The sequence below is a fragment of the Ixodes scapularis genome, unplaced genomic scaffold (assembly GCF_016920785.2).
Source record: "Ixodes scapularis isolate PalLabHiFi unplaced genomic scaffold, ASM1692078v2 PGA_scaffold0__279_contigs__length_252992795, whole genome shotgun sequence".
NCBI classification, from domain to species: Eukaryota; Metazoa; Arthropoda; class Arachnida; order Ixodida; family Ixodidae; genus Ixodes; species Ixodes scapularis.
Genome location: NW_024609835.1, coordinates 69271294 through 69297674, shown reverse-complemented (window position 1 = coordinate 69297674; position 26381 = coordinate 69271294). Strand labels below are relative to the sequence as shown.

Here is a 26381-nt window from a genome sequence, read left to right as displayed (position 1 = left end):
CAATAAAACGGGGTTATAACCGGCTTTGTTGGAGACGACGCACCTGTTGCCGTGGGAATCCTCGCACTCGCTCGGACTCAACGCAAGTGTGTGAATCGACCTTTACAGCAAATTGCTGAAAGGCATGCCAATGACCTCTACAAAAGCAGTGGTCACCGTGGATGTTTTTTAAGATATTTTTCTGCGCCATGGTGTGCCTGAACAAATCGTAAAAGGCAATGGACCTTAAGTCATCAGTTCTGAATTTAAGTCATTTTTGACTGGAAAAAGCATTGATTATAATTTTACGCCACCATATCACTCATAATCAAATGGCGAGACAGAAAACTTTGTCAAGACGTTCAAGACCGCTCTGCTTCGAACAAAGGGAGCGGAGAGACGAAAGGGCCTACAAGACTTCCTAATGCGTTATCGCATAATTCGCACATCGCCACAAGAAGCCTCCCTGTGAATTCTTAAATTGAAGACATCACCGGATGATCCTTGATTTAGTAAAGCTACCTGTTAAACTGTCCAAGTCTCTAAAAGTGCCCAAAAAAACTCGCGCTCGTTTGAAGTAAAGCAAAAGGTGTGAATTCAACACCCGCTAAAAAGGCAGCACTGGATCAAGGGCCTGGTGCATAAGATTGGGAAGTGTCATTTATGAGATATTCGATGGAAACCATAAATCTCGACGAGCGCATGCTGACCACCTTAATGATCGACGTAATCTGAGGCGTTAGATGGCGTCTTGTTTCCGGTTAGCTCACGCCAAGCAGAGAAAATCCCTGTGCCTCCATGGAACCTTTCAACGTCCCCAAGTCCTGAAGGTTTATACTTCGATTTCCACCCTGCCCCAAGGTATCCTCAGCGGACAAACTTGGCACCGCAGCGGTTCCAGTCTTCGTAAGAAAGGAGATGTAGCAGGCGCTTGTGAATCATTTCATTTCATTTAGTGATTTTAAAGGCGCTTTTGCAAGGACATTACGTAGGGAGGGGGCTGGCACGTAGTAAATGCACATGAAAAAAAAGAAGAAACAACTAAAAATCAAAACTCGCACTCACACAGGTAGAAAAACAATCAGTACACAAAAAAGTTAAAAATTGCGAAGACACCTAAACACTTCTTATGAGTTGTGAATAAGAAATCATCCCAGGCTTGCTGGTGAGTGCGGCGCCGCTGGGAGAGGAGCGGTTGAAGTGCGATGCTCAGCGCGGCGCGTGCTGAAATAACGTGTCCTCTCATTATCGTCATGCCTTGACTGCGAGTACAGGTTGACGACGTTGGACCTCAAAGCGTAAAGTTAGGCCTAACGTTAGGCATAACGTAAGGCCTAACATCAGGCCAGCGCATACCCGCGCCCCGCCCTCACGTCAAACAGCTGCGCGTACTAGTTGACGACTTCAGAACTTATAGCGCCACGATAGGTCTAACGTTAGGCCAAAGGTTAGGCCTGACGTCAGGCCAGGGCATACTCGCGTCCCCCTCTCCCCCCCCCCCCCCCCCCCCTTCCCGCTGCGCCTCCAGCAGTTCGACTGGCCCCATAGCAAAGATGACGCCGTTGCTAGAGAGTCACATGACGGGTAGCAGCCAATAAGAATTTAGGTAAAGTTTAGTTCAAGGGAAATTAGGTTCCGTTTTTCGAGGCTACAGTCAAAATTTAGGTGCCGTTTTGCTCAGCCATTGAGAATGTAGGTGCCGCTTATTGCTGCTACAGACAACGATAGCTCTGGCCACACTCAGATAACGCCGGTTCGCTGTATGACCGCAGCAAATGATTTCGCCTTAAAAATATTTAACCTTTTTTTCTCCTCCCCTATTTCGTTTTATAGGCGAGAAGAACAAATCTAGGTATAGGATCTCACTCTCTGACACTAAATGGAAACATGGCAAAAGTTAATTGCGCCCAACGAAATGAACAATAATTTAATTTCTAAAAACATCGGCATCAGTTATTAACACAATATAGTCGGGAAGATCGTTCCAGTCCACGATAGTGAGGCGGCGAGATGATCGTGCGGGATAGTGTAGAAATGAGCATCTAAAAATGGGATGACGGCGATTCAGTTTGCGAAGCAAGCAAAGACGCGCTACATTGCAGCGTGTTTCGAGTGCAATCAAATTTAGGCTTGTTTCCATCGAAGAGACGCACCATCGGCCTGTGCGCACGGACTCTTGTCTAGTGGCTCGAGCGTTGGCTCCCGGATGTTCAGGCGGCCGGGCATGCTTCAAAGCAGCTCTCGCCGAAATAATTAGTGTGTCCCTCAGACGAGGTCACAACAGATGGCACTTAGAGCATTTTACTGTGTTCTGGAAAAACGTGCAACTTGGACGCGTTTCTGGGTTTTTGTTTCCCGATCGAAGAACATCTTTGCTCCTGTGGTCCGTGGCTAAGACACGCAGCTACCGCGTCGCCTCCCTCGCAGGAGGGAAGGAAGCTTGGTGACCATGCGTTGTGCACCTGGGTCACGACGGGGCAAGACGGCTGGCGCAAATGTACGCTCCGCTGAGTTGAGGTCACACCGTTCAAACATCGTACAAAAGACAGTCCGCAAACATGTGTCACGGCGATATCCGCGGTTCGAATGCCGCGTGCCAAGTTTTTTTCTTGAGCTCATTGCCATGCGGCATTCCGAGCATGGATCTCGCGGTGACTTGCTTTAGATTCTGTTGGCAGACTGCCTTTTGTACGATGTGTAAGTAGTGTAACCATGGCCTTATATAGCTTAAACCATAGTCTCCTCTATACTCACAAAGCCTGGCAGTTCGACGACGGAGCCATAGAGTGCTCGGCCGCAGATAGGAAGCGCGAGGGTCTGGTAGCAGACAGCATTTTTGTTATTCAGCGCACAGCTTGTGCAGTGGCGAGGACCCGAAACATGGTTTTCAAACCCGACGATAAAAGAAGCGGTAGCACGAGGAACGCGAGAAGCACAGGCGGACATTGCATTGCTCGGGAGAAGTGTGTTTCGGCGTCTCGCCGCAGCGGGGCGCCCGTTACATGTCTCTCCTCTCATACGTTGTCTGCCGCTCTACCTTTTCCCTTACAACGGCCTCGTCTTGTGGCGATCTGTTAGGCTTTGTCAGTATAGAGGAGGCTACGCTTAAACCTAGAAACACGTCCAAATTAAGTGTTAAAGCAGGTAGGCAGGGGAGCAGGTTAAGGATAGACATGGCAACAGTTTGGTGTCCGTTCGTCCTTTTTTTCCCCTCGCTCCAGGGTTACCATTTAAATTAAGAATTAAGCGTTTTTTTTAAGACCGTAATGTTGCATTTAGCTGCCTTTTGTATTTGTAAAATAAGTTGATTTAGTGTGTTTCGATGATCATCACCAAGATTTTTTTATTGAAACCATTTGTATATATATTCACTCATTAAAAATACTTCCCGAAAGTAATTAATAAACTAATTATACCGAACGTTATTAATTATCCCGAATGGGCCGTTTGGTAGAGACCAGTACGACATTAACCTTTTCTCAATGTGATGCGTACGTTTGGCCGGGAACGATTTGGCTCACGTTTCAAGAAACACCCTGTATAGGCAGGTAAGGGAAGTGGACACGTTTTTTTTCTCTTACCTTAACGAAATGCAATTTTAGAACATATTACTATGTTTGTGCACACGTTTATTTTCTTTTCTCTTCTTTCTAAGAGTAGTTTTTTTGTTTTTGTTTTTAATTACACGACCATGACTCGCACGATTCCGCGTGTGTAAACACTGTCAGAATAGAAAGGAGCCATGTGAACTGAATCGCAAAATAGCTTCCCGAATTAAATATAAAACCGCGGTTGGAATTGCGCGCCGTAATGTTGCAACGGATTGACCACAACTGACGGGTTTCCTCACACCCCACACTGCTCTTATAAGAGGTGGTCTCATTGTCAAAATAAAATGCACGCCCCGTCGTCCACTAGTAGTCGACCACTTCAAAAGTGGTTCAACGAACTGGTCAACCACAGCAAGGCCACTAGTCAATCACTTGCCTCCACACCCTTTACCCGCGTAGGTAACAAAACGTCGATTCATTGATGATTCAGTCATCATCATTTTAATCATCTGGACTTACCCCGCCTTTCGAATATTTTTATCTTTAATGGCGTCTTTGAGAGATGAACATTTATTTTGCTTTTAGGCGTACATTATCAACGTTCGACGTGCTTTTGCATCCGCTGCCAAATTACGAATACGTACATATTGCTGCATTTGAGCGCCTTGCAGAACATGAAAAAAAAGATATTACGTAACATTGAGGCACGCCATAGTGCTCGGCGGGACATGCAACCTCCCTGAAATTTTCCGCACATAACGCGGAGTTTGTAGGATAGCAGCGCCGCCGAAACAGACTGACAACACCACCAGATATTTGGGTGTATTGCGACGACTAAAGTAAAGAAAATATAGTGCTTTGGAGTTCTCAAGACTTATCTGCTAGCATAACAAATGCAGTAATTAAATAGAAAAGGTTTTATCGAAAAGGAGGTTTCTTTACACGTTTGGGTCAACTCTGGAGCATAAGCAGGCATTTATTTATTCATTTACTTATTTATTTCACTTCTTTAGTTTTAATACTATCGATCCTATACAGGACCAAGATAGGAGTCATATTACACAATCGCAGAGAATCACGCGCACAAAATACACACATCAATAATACAAATGTACAATACAGCAGTGAATCAATCGGGTACAGCTGGCATAAATGTCTGAGATAAGGGGAACTTATTTCATTCCAACTTCTAGCGGTCACAACATACGCGGGGTGCTTGTTTCATTTTCTTGATGTTTAAAAAAAAATAGTTCTTGAAACAAATTTTAGAAAACTTTTGTTCTTCAACATATCTAGTATGCTTCTCGCGGGTGATACGCGACATGCTTTCATTTAAATACTGTTGTTTATTTAGAAGAACGAGGTTATTCGTTAGGTTGTAAAAAAGATTACGATAAGATGTTTATTCTTTCATCTAATGCTAAGGAGGGGTAGATTCGTTCTGCCATAAAAAGGTGACACAGAGGCTAGACTTCTGTAACAAGAGTAGGTAAAACGCAACGCGCGTCGTTGCACCTGCTCCAAATTTGAAACTAGATATTTAGTATGCGAGTTCCAGACTTCGCAGCGTACTCAAGTAAAGGCCGTAGTAGCATCTTGTATGCCGTCCTCGTTCTTTCTGACGAAGCACGTTTCTGAGAGCTTCGAATGTAGCCGAGTCTTTTGTTAGCTTTTGCAGCTGTGTTGTTTATGTGCGGGGTCCAACTTAGATTTGGAGTTATAGCATCTTATATTGTAAATGTCGACCACTCCAATGTAATTTGTTTTGTTGTGTCCCAACTGAATTTTTTTTTTTTTGTGGCGCATACACATTTTTTTTTTTGCCTGGTTCAGTGTCATTTCAGACTGTATCAACCGGTGCCCTGCCATGCGAACGATAACAGGCTTATCGTGACTGATCCCGACAGGCCCATCGCATTTCGGCCGACCGATTCCAAGTAAGCTTCATTAGATCCGACTTCACTTTTTTTTTTTCCTCCGGGTGTATCACCTCTGGTAGTATCACTCAGCGAACTAAGGCCACAATATTCGGAGGCAGAGGACAAACAGTGCTCTTAAGTGGAGGAATCCCGGGTAGGCCGCCTTTGTTTCACTTTTTTTAGATGTATTGCACTCTCGTGTCTATCTCGGTGGCAGCCACACTACCACTATCTCCATTCTGTCAGCACTCGTTCACCTTCAAAACTGCATTACAGAATGTTTATGTCGTAAGTGTGCACAGCAGTATCGTTGCTATATTTGCACAAGATATAGCGCAGAACAAATATACAAAAAAAAGTCTGAGTGCCTGCTGCAATGCCTTTGACATGGCTACACAGATGCCGTAGTATATGGCGGGCGATTTTATAGACTGCGTATTTTCAAGACCAGTTGCACTATTTCGTATGACCAGCAATGATTAGCTAAATTACTACCGAACTGCTTTCTCTTTTTATCCTTGGCCAGTCGTGATTGGCAAATAGGATTTGACAACAACAGCGCGCGATGGTAAGTCCTTACGCTAAATCGGAACAAAAAGCTAAAAACAAAACATTCCTGTTTTCAGTCGGTAGACATTAAACACCTTGGGAGATACCGTATATTTCATGCGGAACAGACAACCAAGGTCCTGATGTCTACTCTTTACGCTGCAGATGCCTAAACAAACGCCTCCACGCCCCGAAGGTGGTCCTATAAAAAAAAAAAAAAGCTTGCCTTGACGCAGTGCATTATTTCATTATATCTTTAAAGATAAAAGTGGGCAAGTAGGTGATGTCATTCAATGCGCTGTATTTGCAAGATGGCTGGTGATGTTAAATTTAGGCCCGCAGTGCCCTAAGAGGCAGCTAACGACTCGCGCATACTTTAAAGCTCAGCGTAATAAAGCAATCATATTTTTTAAGATTTAAATCAGATTAATTTTAATGATATTAGATTTACTTGATTTATATCAATGTAGCTAAATTTTTCGGACTCTAACACTGCGTGTATTTTTAAACATGACAGACGGACCTATCAATCGTCCGACTACTGATAACATTGCGGAAAAAAGAATTTCTTTAATTTAAAGTACAGTTTAATTAAGGACTTTGTATGTATGAAACCTTAGCTATGGTAAAAAAAAACAGCTTCATTATGTTTAATTATCTAGAAAGTCTTACTTGCTTTTTTTATTGCATTTTGATTGGCTAGCGACGGGACAAGACCTTTTTAGACTTTTGTTTCTTCACTTCAAGTTCTTATTTGTTAAATTAAGACGTTATGAAACTAATGAACGAAACGGAAAGTTGAAAGAAAGCTCTATGATCCGATTTGGTCAGAATAGGAACGGTCTTTGTTCGTGTTTACCCTCATGTAAACCTCTGCGGTTTGATGCTTTTTTTTTTTTAAATACGAAACTGATGCCATAGAAAGCATCAAACGATATCCAAACGGTAAAAAAAAATATTTTGATAAGTTTCTTTCTGAAAAGTTTTGAGTTCAATTATTCCAATAAAACGGGCCTAATAAAAAAAAAAGATTGAATTGACGATTTAAATTATGATTTAAATCATGTTGGTTTTTATTCTATACCCTGCCTTCAATCCCTCGCTCAGTGATGCCTTCGCTCCTTTCTCTTCACATGCCCCTGCAGAGAGGTAGGTTTTGTAATGCTCAGGCTTCGAAGTCAAGCTTTATGTTGTTTTAATATTGGTTCTCAGAAGACAGTCGCGCCTGAAACGAATGCCGTAATAAATATTGCGGTTTCCCGTTTTGTTTTTATCCTGGCAAAAATTCCACACAAATTACGACAAAACAACCACGTGGACGTCTCGGACCTAAAAAGTACCTAACACTCTGTAATTCGTTCGACCTGGATACAAACAGCGACACTAATATCCTGCATGTTCTAACGCTGAAACGAGCTCTCCTGGCCAAACTGTCGTAGGAAGAAAAGTACTTTGCTAGGACAGTAAGAGCGTAATGTAGAGTAGCGGCATGTTACAAAGAAGGTGCAGCACCATAAGTCGTACTCGAGCCAAAGACATGATTTCCTTACGACTTAATATTGAAACAACTTTATCACCATGGCAAACCCGTGATATACTGTACCTTTTCGTTTTTCTAGAGTCTCTTGAGGTAGTACAACTATTGCTTAAACTATTTAGGTTCAACATGTGTTCCCACCTGTGTGGATCCCGATGCGTAGCTTAAGCTGTTCCAGGGGCCGATGACGTATGCTAAAACAGCGTACAGCTCGCAGCAATGCCAGAGACATGCGGGCGATCTCTCGAGCATGCAGCATTCCGTTGCGTACCGGAAGTCCTGACGACACCATGTACGCGTCGCCGATCGTCTCCACCTGCAAAAAAAGGCGTGCGCAATGGTTACAGTCTTATATGGTCGTCAATATAAGCATCTCAACATTCTTTGTTTGGCAGAGCCCGTTCCAACCAAATTCTAGAACACTGATAAGCGAAAGCATGCCTTATGAATCTGTCGACCTGAAAATACCGATTTAACTGACGGAAATGCTGTGTAATTGAGTTAACCATCCTGCCGCAGTTTCACGAGCCTAATGTCCTCTTTCAACATGTAGTGAACTCCGGTCGTCCGTGTTGCATACGTTATCACATGATTCTCAATGCTTTAAAAACCACAACACTCCTTCATAACACTGTCGATTCCCATCATTCTGCTACGTAATTGGAACGTTAATCGACCTAAGTCATGTAGCCTAGTATTCATTGATCCTTCTTCAACTACACCTCTGGAGGTGTTAATGATGAGAACCACCCCCTTTATTTCAGACGAGATATTTTTTATATAAACGTTCCCTTCTGTAGGTAATATCTAGAACCTCGCAGAACCTGTTCTTGCCAACATCATACTCGGCTTCATGCAGAGTGTGCAACACTGTCAAATCAGCTAGCGTTAATACGTTACGCCACATATCCATTCTCTTGGATGCGGGATCGCACGGGAAAATAAAGCAACAGATTCACACTAGCGTTTATAACAAAGTTGTACTGAACCGGAGGCCACTTCGAAATCGCTGGAAAATTCTAAGACCGAAACACTCGCCCGGCGAGGCGATATGATCGGCGATTTTCGTCATCATGCGGTGACAAACTTCGCAATAAAAAGAGTCTAATCGAATGGCTCTTGAAATTTTTTTCCGGCATTTGGGCTTTTCATACGTTATGACGACAACTGCGTCTGCACTGTAGATGCGTGCGTCTTGTATGAAGCACAAGAAAGACAGGTTCGTGCTTCAGCGGTCTAAACTAGGGCGGGTGCTCGCCAAAATAATGCAGCTAAGGCACTGGGGCGCACGAATGGTGCGCAAGAACGTGCCATGCGGGTCAGCCGTAATTTACAAATATATTTTCCTTAAAACATTTTGGTGATGTTTATTTTTTTTTTCAGTTTTACACGTTTAGTCATGCAAGACTTAAAAACAAATAAAAACCCGTAGATATTGTTCTGTTTTCTACGAAGAATTAAAGTGTTATATAAATTACTTTTTTTACCGATATCGCCCGCAGAATCAACAAATAAAAGGGACGTGCGAGAAATGTTTCAACCTTCAATACAGTAAATATATTCTAAGCCACAAACAGCCATTCAAAAAACAATTCTGAAGCTTTACAGAAAACGGATATTCCTTTAAATAAATGTACCTAAAATTAGGAACGGGGCCTGCTGTATCCATGATGCCTTCGTGAGAATTTAAGCGGAAGGAAAGTTTGAGAGGACACATAATTTCCTGAAAGATTCTTTAGCTCACCTTGTAAACATCATAGTTCTCGATGATGGAATCAAAGCAGGTGTACAGGTCGTTCAATAAATCGACGACCTTCAACGAAAGAGGGCGAGCAAAAAGGAATCAGAGCAACTCATGTAATTACTCGGAATGGTGGACCATCATTATGGCCCCACGATGCAGTAAGAGGTAAAGAGGAAAACGATTTCCTAGATGGTTCCACTCTCGGGAACATTTAGAAGAATCGAATTGCGCTCAATCGTTAAATAAAAGAGATAAATGAGCTATCTTGTTGCAATCTCGACTGAGGAAAAGTTTCTAGCTGCGGCAAGATTGAAAGTAATCTGTGTTATTTGTTGGTAGTTTGCCTCCCCCCCCCCCCCCCCCTTCACGAGACAATTCTTCGCCTGGAAACGAGAAAGAAAGTTATAAAAATGTAAACAACCGAAAAGAATCTCCCTTTTTTTTCTGAAAAACTACTAGTCCAAAAATTACTTATATTTCTCTTATATTTTTGTTCTACGTGACGTCTTTTTTTCTTTGAAACCTTAAACATTGTTTACGTACTTCCTTCGCAGCAACTTTTCAGGGAGCGTACGGTTAAGCAAAAAAAAAAATATTTTATTTATCTTGGCACGTGAGGCACTCAAAACCGTTTATCATATGATGGCTTCATATTTAAATAATAAAAAAATAATCCGAATTGCCGAATACATAATATACCTTAATATATAATTAAAGTCTCGCAAGTCTATTAAAAAGACTGGGCTTTAAGATTTCCACGATTCAGCTCAAATTAATTTTTGTATGTTATGCGACAGAAGCTTCTCTTAGATAGAGGACTGCTCAAAAGTCAATCATAATTCCGAGAATATAAATGCCGTATGGGCAAAATTTCGTGTGCTGACAGGTATATTTTTCTTCTGTTTGGCAGTGTTCTTTTGTAGGTACTTACTTTTTTTTCTCTTATAAGTTCGCTCTTACTTAATATCAAGTTCGAATTTCGAAAAAAGTGGTATTTTTAAAGTGGTACGTTTAAGTGGTACGTTTGAGGTGGTACGTTTAAGAAAAAACGTACCACTTTAAACGTACCACTTTAAAGTGGTACGTTTAAGAAAAAAGTGGTACGTTTAAGAAACTAGAATACTGGCATGATATTTTGCAACCCCCAGTGAACATACGCACAACCGAATACTTAAAAAAGTCCCCATAGCAGTAAAACAAAACTAGATAAAATGTGTGGTTCTGAAGCAAGATGCCTCATGGACAGTTCATTGACGGCTGTATTCTAGGTCAACATAAAATAGAGCAGTAGATAATTTTTTTTTCTTCGCGTGAAGCGTGGCTATTCAAGGGCAGCTTTAATTTGAGGTTTCTCGGTTTTCCCCCAATTTCGGTAAAACCGTCTCGAGGGTTAGCTTTGGAGGTTTATCTATACCATGCGAGACCACAGAACCCTATTTATGAGTCACCATGTAAAGTTGTAATTAGGCCCTTTTCAAATTTCCACCGAGCAGAGTGGAGAATAAAAATCAAGGTGATTTATATCTTCGTAGGAATCATGATTTCTATCAAGATGATTTAAATCTTTATTTAAATCATGACTTAAATCGTGTATTAAGTCATGCAAGACTCACTACGATTTAAATCAAACTTTGCCCGCAAAAATAATACCGATGGAGTTTTTTTTTTTCGGCGTGTGCTAATCATATCACGCTTTGTGTGGCAATTTGTTTCGTACATAAATAATAAATAATCATGAATAATGAATAAACAAAAATGATGAATAATATTGAATAATTAAGCGAACACCGGCAAAAAGCGGTGCTTCTCTGAGCCAATAAAAAAGTTACACTTTTTTATCTACGTTCCGCTTTGTTGGTTAGCTACGCCATGCGCTATTGCGATGGAATTATAACGCAAAATAAAATGGAAATAAAGCTTTTGTTCTAGCATGACGGGACTTACAAGAAGGAAGGGTCGGTAATTCGACCTTGCTTTAAATTTCCAGATATTCGTTTGTTCCGTTTTGTTTTCAGTGATTGGACGGATGTACTAAATAATCTGTCATGTTTAAAGACCATATATATTGAAGACTCACTATTTGCTAGCTGCTGCGATTCAAAATCAAATTGATCTAATTTCAAGTAAGAAAATCGTTTTTTATCCCTATTTTTCTAACCCTGTCATTAAGTAATAATGATAGTCGTAATTTTTTGGGCACGAAGCGCGTGATCGAATCTGAGCCCTGGCCGAACGCTGACGGAGTCTTCGTATGAAATACATGCTCATACACTCGGTTCACCCTTAAGCTGGGACAGCAGTCAATGGTACAAGCACGAGTGCTCGAGGTCGCTGCCCTGAAGCGTTCTTCCGTATAACGAGCACTCGCGCTAAGATGCTTGTCTCAAAACCAGGAGCGCGTGCTAGCTTACGCTCGTAGTTTTGGGCTGCAGTCTCAACTTAAGGGTGAACGGAGTATGGTACGTCATCACCCAAGCAGCACGGATTTTGGCCGTGCATTGGCTAACGGCTGGAGATGGTCTTTTGGCCAATGGACAAAGAGTGGCCATTCGTCGGCCAATGCTTGGCCGATGGCTGATAGCCAGTGGCCAATGGCCAATGGCCAGAGAAAAGCCAGTCATCGGCCAATGGCTGGCCAATATCTGGCAACTGGCCAAACGATTATTTTCAGCCAATGGCCAATGATTGGCGAAATCTCAATGGGGGAATGGTAGTGGCGCGTACTTTTGAAAGGGTACATTTAACAGATTTAGCGCAACTGCCAGCTGCGATTAAAAAAGAGAAAAGCTATGGTTTTGTAGCCATGATAATGCGAAAACGCATCAATGCAAATAGGGTCATTTAAACTGACGCGTTCGATAGTAATTTTCCAAGATATTCGTATATAATCACTTGACTATGAAAGCTTACTCGGGAACGGTAAATTGAAATTACTAGGACGAGGCAAACGGCATCAGCAAGTTCTAAAATTACACCAAAACTGCAACGGTTCGTCGCCCGCCTTAGAATCGGGAAATACAAGTGATTCATTAAGTGTGTTAGTAAAGTTCGAGCGCTGCACCATTTGCGGATATCGAAAGACAGGGGTGATAATTAATTCATTTTATCACGTCATACAAAACTCATGTTATATTGAAGTTACATCAACTCCTTCAATGAACTCTCAAGATGAGTTGCTAACCTAATAAATTTGTTGAAATGTACAGTTTCTAATGGTAAGCGTAGGAAGATAAGGTTGACAAACCCCGTCACTAATATATAGAACAAGCGGTTGATTGCCGATCTAAAACGACGAGTCGTATAGAAAACACTCACAGCCAAAGGAACGGAGATAACGTGGTATAGCTCCCTTTTTGTAGTAAAACAGGTATGGCAGGTAATACTATATGAACCGGTTTCTGTCTAAAGGCTGCAGCATAAATGCTTTTTTTTTGGGGGGACAAATTGGTTTACACTTTGACTATAAGATACTGTGAATGACTTAGTTTTCGCAAGGACGTAGTTTTCGCGAATTTCGCGAATCGCATACAATTCGCGAAATATAGGTCCCGCGAACAATTCTGGTAAAATGTAAACACATTGGAATCTATAGTGCGATCCCACAGCGTCGCGAAAATTAGAACCCGCGAATCATTCCAAAACTTCAGCTTGGACCTAAATCGCGAAATGCTGAGCACGCGAAAAATAAGACGTTTACAGTATACATAAAGGTTGCTTAAACCTATCTTTGTCGTAAATTGGTTTCTCTTTTTGTACTACGTTCAGTAGTCGACCATACTGAGCCCAAGCTCGTAACTCTGCGAAAAAAAAAAAGAAGTTTTTTTTTTAAGGCTACAAGCTTCGCAGCTCCTAGTTATTGCGAAAAAAAGTCACAAGCAAACATACTAGGCTATATAATGTACATTAGGAGCAGGGTAAGGGCTCGACGTCAGTATTACAATAAATCAACCGGATCCCGTTCTCCCGACATGGAAAAAAGTAAATGAACAATAGAGCTACTCTCTTTCACAAAGTGGTTAATTAGTATAATATACGACGTCAAAGGCAGAAAACTGTAGCCTCCGTTAGGAGGTTTCCGATAGCATAGATGGTCGCACGTACCTGCATTGGTGTGCTCTGGGCCGACAACGACGTGAAGCCCACAATATCACTGAAGTAGATTGTAACGCTGTCGTATGACTCTGCGGTCACCGACTGACCTTTGATCAGCTGGCTTGCAACGGATCTGAAAATAAAACCGAATTTCACTTTACACATGGGTGCCAAATTAGGCTAGTTTTTACCTAGAATTAACTTTCTGGGGCCTTTCAGAGGCTGTTTGTGTATTATATTTATTTCAAAGGTAAATTCTTTGCGCTCTTCCCTGTTTATCAAAGCCTTCTGTGTCCGCTTAAAAGCTGCAAAAATTGCTGTATAATTGTTTTATGATGTGTACCGAGTGTTGTATCTTGTCTAACATCCTCCTCATTCAAAACTATAGATGCGGCTGAGGCGCAGCAAGGGAGCGCGGGTCTTATTTTAAAATATCAAAAGCCGTACAATTGCTGACACACAACATTACAGTCCCTATATTCACGTGCACATCTTTCCAGGACACGCTTAGGGTGAGATAGGAAACCGAGATCTTAACAGTATTCCTTCAGGCCATAGCCTTCTCTATGCTCACAAAGCCGACAGTTCGACGACGGAGCCTTATAGAGTGCCCTGTAGCAGAATTTGAGCGCGAGTTTGTGGTAGCACAGAGCATCAAAGAGCCATTTCTCAGGGAATCTGGACGTCAGCACACAGCTTTTGCAGCGGCGACGACCTGAAACATACTTGTTCGCTAGGGAGGAGTGTGTTTCGGCGTTTCGCCGCAGCGGGGCGCAAGTCACGTGGCTTTCCCCTCCTAAGGTGTCTGCCGCTCCACATTTTTCATTTAAGCGGCCGCTTCTCGTGGCGATCTGCCAGGCTTTGTCAGTATATGGGAGGCTATGGTCAAGTTTATCCACAATATGCAACAAAAAGAGTGGAATATAATAGCGAGATCGGGCCCCGTTTTCATCATCTTCCCATTAGCCGTGCAAGCTTGCCAGCGTGTCTGGCTCGCAACCGAAGGGTCGTGCGTTCGAATCCCGCCAAAATTCTTCAGATGCATCTTTAGGACAAATTAATTACTTTACTAAGTGAAATCATTTAATACAGGTAGCGACTTTTAATTGGCATTACATGTCATGTTTTAATCACTTTCATTCCACGCGTGATATTTCGTTTCACGTGAGCGTGAAATTTCCGCGCGAGGTCATCTGGCTGTGACGTCATGAACCTATCACTTAATCAAGATTTTTTCGTCACACCACAGACAGCGGCTTTTCTGCGACACGAGCTTCTTAAGGTAAACCTTATTATAGATTAGAAAGTCACACAAAACACAACTCCGTCAAAACTGGCGAGAAAACAAAATCTCAAAACTGAACCTTATTAGAGACCACCTATCCATTTGACTAACACTCATCGAAGCTTTTTGTTGAAATATTTGTATCTAAAAAGACTTAGGCATAACAGCGCTTTTTTAACCTTTCTTCCCAGCCCCAAAACTCAACCTTTTAAAGCCACCTTTTTCTTATGTTTCCCGGAGACAAGCCACTGCGTGGCATAGAAAACAGTTGATACATTCATTTCTTCGGCTCAAACCTTATACTTCTATCCTTTTTTTTTTCTCTGTTCTTGAAGATTTCATTTTGTATTTTTTCTCACGTCCTTAGTTCACGTAAGGGTGATCGGAAAGTGCGCTGCAATATGGGCGTGCCGACGCGAAGTATAGTAGTAAACACACACGTCCATAACGCGGGAGATTCTGGCTATTCGGCGAACATTTGACTGATGGCATTCACGGCAAATAACCTAGTCACGTGGGGTAACACTGAACGGCGCGCTCTAGAGGTGCCCTGCCCGCTTCATCGGGGGCCCACGGGGCCGGCGAACGCTGGAGGCTGCTATCACGCTCTTCGCAAACGTCATCAAGCTTTATTAATAGAAAACAAGGAATAAAACCGGAGGTTTCCGGACAATGTCACCATCAAGAAAAAAGCAAACTGAGCACAAAATCGCGCAGCCGATATACGGACCAAAACAGGCGCGAAACGTGAGAGCAGCCTCCCGCGTTAGCGGCCCCCGATGGAGCGGGCAGGGGAGCGGCTTGTTCCATGTTGCCCCACCTAACTAAATTAGTGTCCGCGAATGACACCAGTCGAGCGCTCACCGGAGAACGCCACTCGACCCGCGTTAGGGACAAGCGGGATTACCACTCTATGGAAGCGAAGGTCCACGTTGCCATATTACAGCTGATGAATTCGCATCTTAGAGGAGGTTGTGACCGGAGCATAACTACACTTAGAGAATCGTCCAGGTAGCTGAAGAACACCTAGGTTTGACTTGAGTTTCTTGACAACTGCAACTCGTCATGCAGTTTCCTTCAGATGATTCCAATGTACTACCGTTACATCACACGCTGCAAAGGTGTATATCGGGCACGTTGAATAACACGTGAAAATATTTGTTATGTACAGAAAATCAATTACAGATTTTTTTTAAAAACGATAGCATTTTTATGGCCACAAAACCAAGAGATTGTGTGCGTCCGCCGGTAAGCGCCTTGATGGCCAAATTTGGTGAAAAATGGTTTCCGATCAATTTTGCGGAAGCTTTCCTAAATGTATTGTGAAAACTTAAATTGGTGTATAAACCATGCAGCCTGACGTTACACGACACCTGGATGCCACGTGACTCGGTGTCACATGACGTCACAGCTACGCTCAATGACGCGACATCACGTGGCACTGACGTCACGGCATGTAACGCATTGAGACATGACTGACATCACAGGTGCAACATGACACGGTGACATCACGTGATACTGCGTCACATGACATGGCGTAATGCGAGAGTATGACATCACATGAAGGGGTGCCTTAATTGGTCGAAACCCATGGTTGTTGCAATTAGCGATGAGAGAGAGTAGGAATGAGAAGGAGAGTCAAGTATCAGTGAGAGTGTTTTGAAGGGAAATGGTTGTCTTCAGTTGTGCTTGTGCACTCGAGTAAGGACGAGAGCATGTGTGGCGGGGGAAGGGACGCCCCCACGTGTATCTGAAGTGCAGTAGGTAAAGGATCCTAAAGCGTTACATGTCCCTTGGTAACAGACAGAGAGAAGACGTAGCTTTTCAGTGTGTTGCTGGGCATAATAAGATATACCTCGAGTTTCTTTGTTGTTTTCTTTGTGTTATACCACTTGGGGAATTTCTTATTATCTGACACGAGAATAAAGTTTTGACCATGCCAGATGGCACACTCAGTTTTGAAGCGACGATAACCGAACCTGTGATGAGATGGGAAAGATAACCTCCCACCCTAAAACTGTAGGACTCTTCAAAATGAATTTAACTTTTTGTGCGATGTTATCGTGGCAATGCAGTAAAGCTCCGCGAAGAAGTCATAAAGTAACCAATAAAAAGCTACAAAAGGCGCCTGGGCTCTAGTGACCATGCGCCCGTTCACAGACAAGGAAATAATACGAGCGATTAATAACGCATTGTTGCTGCGTTTGATGCTGTGTAAAACACGTCGGGTCCGTCTAGCCGTCTAGCACTTTTGCAGATGACATCGTCCTGCCTGGGTCCAGCAGTAATCAAGGAGTCTTGAGCAGTCCACGCTTACAACTCAAAATCCAACAAAGGGCTTCACTTCGAAATGGTCCCAGGACCGCAGGCGCTCCCTCGGTTACATAAAATTGGCACCGCCGAGCTGCTCTTCCAACGAACAAACATACAAGCATTACAGAGTCGGCATGGTTCTTAACCTTAGACGGCTTAACGCACTTTTGATCCATTTGCTCTTGCCAAGGAATAAATCTTTACCTGCTTCGTTTTTTTTTTCATCCGCGTATGCTGAAAATAAGTTCTTTTGCCGTCTCCAGGACATGCAGCTGCAAAATTAGAAGCACATTTTTGCAGGTAGTATGCTTATTCAAGTGCAGGATACGTTGAAGATGAATCTTGGACAGAAACGATCCGGTAAATTTATTTTAGGGCATGCAATACCTGACACGAGATACCCATCTGTACCTGAAAATTCCAAATGAATGTTACCATACGCCTCCGATCAAGACGATGTCAGGTTCGCCGACCATTGCCTCACCGGACATGTGCGTAAAGACAGTTGATTATATCATAGTTTTAACCCAATAGTGTTAAGGAGCTCATGACGCGCCGGTCTCGGTGGCGTGCCAGAAAAGCAGTCTTGACGCGAATAACCCGAACGTGTTCAGGAACACGTGCCGCGCCCGCCTCGGTGGCGTGCCAAAAAACCTGACGTGACGCGAAAATCTATGCTTGGTCGATAGGGTCATTACGTCGCAGTCACATAACCTGGGCTCGTCTGTCTGGAGGAGCGCACAGTTTGCATCTGTCGCGAAGGAGCGGGAAGTTTCTGTCCGTCGCCGACTCCGCCCAGTGCCGCTGTGATCCTGCCACAATCGTTATTCTGAGGAGAACGCGTACACTGCCGCGGGGCCGCCGCCAGCCGCCGGGAGAGAACTCGTGTGCGATAGATGCGGTGCCGTCTACAGGTGCGGACGCACTAGAGGCAAAACGCGGCAGAACGCCGCGCGTGGCGTGCCAGCTTGCCGCGAGACCTGCTCCATGGCAGAATTTTTATCCCGCAAAACGAATGGGCTCCGACGCTATTTCTTAACGCGTGCCCCGCGCCGAGAGTGCCAGGAGAACAATCAGAAGCAACGCACTTAGTGACGTGCGATGGCGTGGCAACGATTTTCCTGCCGACCGAACGCTGTTTTTGAGTCGGCAGCCGCTATGAGCCTCGCTCAGGCACGGCCGGACTGGAAACGCGCGCTCTCTTTCTCTTCTTACGGCCTTTGCTATCGCCCAGGAGTCAATGGCGTATGTAGTTTTCTCCGTATGTAGTTCACTTGCTTGCCGCCAGGGGCGCAACCACCTAACCCCACTTCACGCCACTCGGAGAGTCCCTTCGAGCTGCTTTGCGCACGGCAAAGCCACACAAAGTCACTCAAAGCGCTCGGCTGGTTTAATTTTTAACAAGTTCCTCAGAATACTTCTGATTAACCATGCAAAGACAGTCACGGACAGAAACAAAAAATCAGCTGGACATGTGCACAAACCCTCGAGGAAGCACTTTAGGCTGTAATATGCACTGTGCGAAAATCGCACAGACTACTACCCCCCCGTCTACAGCAGCTAACTGACTTCATGTGCGGCCTATGAAATGATGATGCAGACCATGGCAATAGATAGGTTGGGCCTGCTTACATTTCACGCGAGTGTACGAATTATTTATCATTTAAAGTTCCTACACTAGAAGGGGTCCGTCTCCTCCTGTTCTTGAGTTGCAACAGAAGTCCCAGAGGTAAAAACGAGTATAGCTTTTCCACAATTGCATTCGCTGTCTCTACTTACTACGTTTTACTCACGAATCCCTCGGAGATGTGCGTCAAATATTCACCGTTTTGGGCCCATCAAAAGCGCATTAGAAGTGGCTGAGGGTCTGAACGTAAGGATCAGGAGTCAAAAGCTATAAAAATCTCGGCCCCAAGTTGCGACAGCGCTGAGATACACTGTCAGACGCGTTCTGTGTAAACGGCAAAGGGTAGCCCGGTGAGGTGACAGCGCCCCCCCCCCCCCCCCCCCCCCGCGAATTGTGGCGGGAGGTTGCGATTGCCCCAATTGAAAAGGCCGTAAGAAAAGAAAGAGAGCGCGCGCTTCCAGTCCGGCCGTGGCACAGGAAAGTCGAGTGATAGAGAGGCCTCTTGAGACTGTGGGTATTTTTCCTCTCCTTTACGACAAGACTCATCCCGAGTTTAAGGGCAAAGACGCAAAGCTTAACCGGTGTGCTATCACTGGCTCTGGCACGCAGTCAAGGCAGCACGGCACTCGCCTGCTTTTCAAAGTTCCGGTAGCACCAGGTCAGGCGTTCCCAAAATCTTCGTCTTCGATCCTTTTGCGTACGGCACCGTCGTAACTCCAGGGAGTACACGGCAATAATAACTTTTACGACCGTGAAGAAGTCGTTGTCTGGGTCAGCCATGAAAGGAAAGGATGACCGTAGCCACTGCAGCCGAAGGCCGAAGCAAAAAGCACGGAGAATCACGCAGGCGCTCGTTACCATCAAGAGAGCTCGAGATCTTCTGTGCTGTCACGTGACTGCAGCGGCGTCAAACTGCGGGTTGGTGCGGCTCTGCCACGCGGCGAGTGTGGCCGTACCTTACCAGTACGGGGAGCTATTTTTTAATCGTTGTCTTCTACAAGTGCGGATACCGCATTGACGTTTGCTCCTGCTCGGCGACGGGGTCGGCACGTAAGACCGAAGCCGAGAAGGCGGAGACGAAGGCTAAGTGTGCAGAGGCGATGCGCCATAAGCAGGCCAAGGATTCGATAACGCTATCGCATTCCACCCTTTTAGGCAAAGTTTAAGCGTCCTCCGATTATTTTTGATATAATAGATCATACACAGTTTTTTTTTAAATTTTATTTGGCACGTTTCATTTTGCCTTTTGCGTTATGCTTTTTCTTTAATTTGTCGCGCATGCTAATAATATTACCAAACCCGCGTAGTTCTTTTGGAATTATTTTTTTGTAAAAGGGTTCTAGGAATACATAAAAGAGACGCCGGCTCACTACGGACTTTCAATATTAATGTTAGGGTATAGCCTACTGGAAAAGAGCGAGAGTTTCGACTGATCCTAGGTTTCCGCGAAAGGCTGCAAAACTGGGCCTGAAATAACTTGACCTAACTGTTGGCGATGTGTATGTGGAATCCTCTGTAGTGCGCCGTCAAGGCGCTCGGAAGTGCGCCTCGACGGCGCACTTTCGAGTGCCACCGCTTACAGCATGAATTTCAATATGGTGCATGTTCGTTAAGTGCAAAAAGCTTAGTAAACCTGTGGACGCAGAGCACTACGTTCTCCGATATCGTGGAGCGAATGGTTGTGTGGAAGAACTGGAAGTGCCCTTAATATCGTTTTTGGTAGGCAAGTGCCTCCGAAAAATGGCATTTTTCTTAAGACTGCGAGTCTGCAGGCAGTGTTATGAACTCTGCCAGCTGAGCATACTCCAGTTAGTGGTTTTTATGTCATTGCAAGTTTCAAGATCGTCACTGAGAAGCATATGGGAAGATAAAGTGTACCTATTCTACTAACTTTCCCCGCCCCAAACAAAAAAAAAAAATAAATAAAAAAGAAAACAGATATTTATATATATATTTTAAATCCCGAGGAATACCCCGCCCCCGAAAGATAGCCCATCCTTATATTTTTTTTTATTTGCTATATTTTTTAAACACCGAAAGACAGCCCACTCCTAGTAATAGAAGTGTTGGGATCAATGATGGTCGCGGCGTAAATGCGGCTAGTTAGCTACGGCGGGAAATTAGCGAACGTTTCTGACTGGGTAGTAGAGTCATCTTTTCTTCGTTGCCCCTCGGCACCTTAACAAGCTTGGTCGGGGCACAACCTAAAAATCGCTATTTTTAAAACTTTTCTCTATTGTACACCAAAAGTTAGCCACTCCATATTTTCGCCCAATCTGCTCTTAATGTTAGGTGGGCTATTTTCGAGATATTACGATACGCATATGAACTCCATTTTTAAACCTGAAATTAAAATATGATAATAAAATCACCCTCCAAAAATTTAATTATCAAAATGTACTTAGCGAATAAACGCAATATTACGTATATCTTTAAAAACAATAAGAAGGTTCGTGATGACCAATGCGTTTGCAATGCGCAACCTATTTGGCCTTGTTTTTAATTTGAAAAGATTACAAGCCAAATCCTTCATACCTATATCAGAGGATGCGGAAGACAATGATATTGTTCTCACCTGGGCAGCAGTTGGTAGAGAAGGTCCTCTGCTTTCCGCTTCTCTTCGAGGTAACTGGCCGTCCGCTCCTCGACGAGTTTTTCCAGGTTGTTGGCGTACTGCTCCATCCGCGACAGCAGGTTATCCAAAATGTTTACGCCCTGCCGCTCCCTGCATCACACAAAGAGCAAACGTCATGGCCGGGTGTTCAGGCCGCAATGATGGGGGTCTTATTCCGCGGTCATGGGGGTAGAACATGCTAAACAGATCCACAACCACGACCCAGCCTGCTCAGCTCCAACCGGTTATTAGGTACCATGGTCATTCTGTCATTTAAGGCAAAAACGGGAAAGTGTAAGTTCTTTGTATATTTTGTTTTGTAATTTGAAATTTGTATAGCACAAAAATGAGCGCGATATATTCTTCCACAGTTTCGTTGTACAAGATACTGTAAATGCTCCGAAACACATTACCCGTTTAGTTGCTCGTAATAAAAATTCTTACTGACTTGCGAAAATGAGGAATAAGGGTAATGTGCTACAGCCAGCAATAGGCAAAGAAACGCTTCACTTTTTTATATCTTGAAATAATGGCAAGCAAATCCCTAGTATTTCTTTTTTTAAATTATATGTGCCAATGACCTGAACAGGAGTCATAGTTGTATGTATATCTGATTAAGAGAAATTCGCAACGTTTGATACTTCGAGTGGTCACGGCGTTTATTCGTCGGAAGTCAACGCAAAACCATCAGCGAACAGGTCGCCAAAATGCTGCAGGAAGGAGTAATCTGGGATTCCTCAAGCTCCTGGTCTTCGGCAGTCATCCTCGTACGCAAGCGCGACGGTTCGTGGAGGTTTTGCGTTGACTTCCGGCGAATAAACGACTTTTTCAGTTATGCGCCAGTCACCTAAGGAGCGGGAGTTGCGCTTTTTTGGGAGTAAAAGCATATATATATATATATATATATATATATATATATATATATATATATATATATATATATATATATATATATATATATACCATCAGCCGTCATAGCTTAAAGAAATATATTGTGCGTGGAAACTTCATTATGTATTCTTATCACTTTCATAATCCCATATAAATTTAGAGCAAAAGTTTCAACTCGACACTGATATCTCAAAGGAAAAGTTTAGCTTAAAACGGAATGGAAGACGCGGCTGACTTTGAGAGCCTGAGAATTCGAGGACAAACAAGAAAGCTTATAAAAACAACTTCGCCTTTAAAAAGGGAACGCGATAGCGTTGTCGAGCCCCTTTCGCATCGCCTTCTCGTTTGTTTCTCATGTTGTTTTTTTTTTCTGCTAGTGAGCAGGAAGTGCGGCGGACATGACCTGGTCAGTAGCTTGTCCAGCTCGCAACCGAAGGGTCGTGGGTTTGCATCCCGCCTAAAATGCTTCATTCTTCTCTAAGGCAAATGAATTACTTTATTAAGTAATATCATCTGAAACATGCGGCAACCCTTAACTAGCAATACATGTCACGTTTTAAATGACTTTCATTTCACTCATGACGTCACGTTTCACGTGAGCTTTGTGGGTCGTTCGAAATTCCCGCGGGAGGTCATGTTACTCTGTCGTCATTTCCGTATCTACCAATCAGGATTTTCCCGTCACAACGCCACCGACGCCGGCGTTTCTGCGACACAAGCTCCTTAACGCTGTCGGGTTAAAAACGCTTTAACGTAATCGCAAGATAATTTAGCTGAACCCGGAAGCTTAATAATTGGCAAATAAAAGCACTTAAAATCTCTTTCCTGGTATTCGTTTCCTCTAGAAGTATTTAAATGGTACTGCAGTCAATTTTTTTATTTACATATGTAGCGAAGGATTAAGCGTATACACTATAGTTTTTTTTTTAAACTAAACGACAATATGATTATTTATAGCCAAATGTTCCTGGAAGGCTCCAGCGAACTGCTTTGCGCTTGCTAAATTCGCTAGGTATTGCAAATATTGAGCAGTGGGGGTGTAGAAATTCAAGTGCTTATTTTATCAATTTTAGTAAACAAATTATTTTTATTGCTGTTCTTGAAATCTAGTCTACTGCTAACACTTGGTTTGATAATGTTTCTTTTGTTTTTACATACGACAGCCTCAGTGGGGCTATGACAAGAGGAGGAATTATATGCAGACAGTCAAGACATCCCAATCAACCACTATTAATAGCAAACAGAAATCCTTCTGGTTTTAGTTTCCGGACGTTTTTTCGTCACAAGTTCCAACGTTCAATGATGTGAGGAAAGAAACTGTATTCAAACATTTCGGTACAAGGATGAAACGCTAAAATATTTAAATCTTCCTGGCTCCTTGTTGAAGTTGGACTGAGAAATTTTCTGTAGATATCTAAAGAAGCAAAACATTATTAGTTAAGCATAAAATACAATGTCGTTAGGCCCTCGATATCCCGAAGCTCAAAAAGAAGAAATTAGGCCTAACACTGGGAGGTTAGAGAAAGGAAAGAAGTATTGGTCATACCGAAGACAAGTAAAACGTAGTAATTTCTTTTGAACTGATTCGACTTTATTCATGTCAGACTCTCTGTAGGGAAACCAAATTATAGAACCATAATCAAGGTTAAGGTTAATTAAAGCTTTAGAAGATAAAAGCTTGAGATCTTGTGGCGCCATAACCTAAGGCATGTCACAGGTATCCAAGCATCTTAAAGGATTTGTTATATCTCGTGTTAATGTCCTTTGACCAACATAAATCTGGCATGAAGAGAAGACCAAGGTATTTATATTCGGAAACTCTTTTAGGGATAAACCGTCGAAATATTAATTAAACACAGAGGCCGATGAACGCCTAGAAAAAGTATTAAAAACGGTTTTACGGAAGTTTAAGTTCATTTGTCAGGTTTTACACCATGTACACAAATTCTCAACTGGATTGTTAAGAATATTATGATCATGGGTAGAGTTGATTTTGTGGTATAATTCACAGTCGTCAGCGTAAAGTCATATCTTAGGGAACATATAACGTAGCAAATAACTAATCTGCAATAAAAGAGTAGTTATGATCGAAGAACCGATCCTTGCGGAACGCCGGATGACACAGCTACTGCCATTGGATTTGGAGGAGTTAAAACAGACAAACTGCGATCGAAAAGAGAGAAAACTGAATATCCCATTGACCAGGTAAATACTGTTTAATTATAGTTAAGCTTGCGTAGAGGTTTGAAATAAGGAATTCTGTCCAAAGCTTTAGAGCTATAAATATCGTTTAAACTGGGTTACCGATGTCAAGAGACTGACTGACATCATTAACAAATTCTGTTAGTTGTGTCGTAATACTACAACTGCGTCAAAATTCGTGTTGGAAATCGCATATAAAGTTGTTAGTTTCTAGAAACTCAAATATGACAGGCGTTTTTAACCTACCCCCAATTATAGGATTGTGCAGCTAATCTGCAAAGAAATAAGGCCCCAAGAACTTACTAGCGACGTCTTGTCCTCAATGAAAACAAAGGCGCAAAGTTGGGTATAGGAAAGGCTCAACCTCTTCTCAATACCTGCCCGAAATGCCCACTTTGGTTAAGGTACAGAAAAAAATGAAGTTAGGCTGCCATTTAATATATGGCGACCTCTGCGTCACCTGTAGTTGAACACGTTTGTCGTCGCAATGAGACCCGCTAACGACGCGGGGCGTGCAAAGTGTAATCGAAACTACCTGGGCGCACGCCGGTGCGAAGGAACCGACGAGGGCAGAAATTGAGCTCATAATGCCGCGGTCTACGGCACGCGCCTTCGAGTCAGGTGCCGCCGAACTGCGGTGCATTAGCAAACTCAGCCACCGCAACCAGGAAACTTTCCACGCTTCTCGAAATTGCAAACTGGAGGACGCTAAGTCACTAATGCAACAGATGCTAATCATTCAGCCAGGATCCCTGTACACCATAAACCAGTAATTTGCAACAATATTTTATCAATAGGCCGCCATGTATTGATTTATTTATACATTTAGTTTTTGTTTTGATTTACGAGAACCTTCCGGGCCCCAAGAGACATTACATAAAGCGGACAGCTTTGTACGAAATGCCCGTCATTTGCATGATGGAGCGATTCCCGTATCATGCAAATAACTTTGGACACTTTCCGCCCGTCAATTAACTTATATCCGACAACACACCACTTGCGAATCTTTTCGGCTAATTTCGCAACATCGTGGATGCTGGCGCGTGCCTGATATTTCGGTCCGGTGCAGGCGCGGTCGTGTATAACTTAGCGCGAAAACCGAGGCCACTTTCTATCGCTGTGTAATTAAAAGTCCATTAAAGTTTTGAAAGATGGCGAAGAGCACTGTTAAAATCGCATAGCTGCTCGACTCGACCACATGTTTGTCTTTATTGAGTTCGTTAAAATATGCAAAATATAAAGACTAAACAGAAACCAGTCTCGGTTTCTTCTGCCGCATTACCGAAGTTTGCATCGAAGTATCAATGTTTTTCCTCACGCAATTACGCCAACACTAGCTGTGGTGTCGATCCATATCCGAACCCCAATTTCTGTGCTTATTCGAACACCACATTAGCGTAAGTACTGCGACAGATTCGCGCTACTGCGTCAAGTTGTTTCCTTTGGCTGCGGCAGGCCGCTCTTTCAGATATTGCCTCGGGCCGAAAGCCGCGCAGCTGATCGATGAGCTGTCTTTATATTTTTTTAAAGCGCAGCTCTTAGGCGCCCGTTTCCGGGTTGAGTGGCGTCGGCATCGCCTCGTCATCGCCGTCGTCGTCGGCGTCGGCGTCGCTAAATTTAGCGGCGAAATTTAACGGCTAAATATAGCGGGAAAATTTCCCCGCTAACCTTAGCTGGGAAATTTTTCCCCTAAATTTAGCGGGTAAATTTTTCGGCTAAATTTATCGGGGACATTTTCCCACTAAATTTAGCGGGGACATGTTTCCGCTACGTGTAGCGGGAAAGTTTCCCCGCTAACTTTAGCGGGCTAAAGTTCTCCGCTAAATTTTGCGGAGAAATCGATGTTACGTGACCTCAACGCCAATTCAGTTTCCGGCTAAATTTAGCGGGGAAAATGGCGCCACGACTTCATGTCACGTCACCCATGAACAAATTCAGCGCCAGGAGGAAAGGAGGAGAAGGAGAAGGGGAGGAGGAGAAGGGGAGGATGTGGGGAGGAGGTTTGGAGGGAAGGAGGGGAGGGTACGGAGGAGGAGGAGGGGCATACTCTCCCCTCCGTACTCTCCCCTCCTCCTCCT

General features: G+C 43.5%; 1 protein-coding gene across 1 annotated transcript in view; it reads right to left on the bottom strand.

Moving 5' to 3' along the window:
* LOC8043723 (atrial natriuretic peptide receptor 1) overlaps positions 1-26381 on the bottom strand; it is a 214104-nt gene that overhangs the window by 12818 nt on the left and 174905 nt on the right. The window contains exons 16-19 of the mRNA XM_042292130.1: positions 21172-21321; positions 13381-13504; positions 9280-9348; positions 7677-7851 (exon numbers count right to left, since the gene is read on the bottom strand). Coding sequence (XP_042148064.1) covers positions 7677-7851; positions 9280-9348; positions 13381-13504; positions 21172-21321 — 518 coding nt within the window. The remainder of the gene's footprint in view (positions 1-7676; positions 7852-9279; positions 9349-13380; positions 13505-21171; positions 21322-26381) is intronic.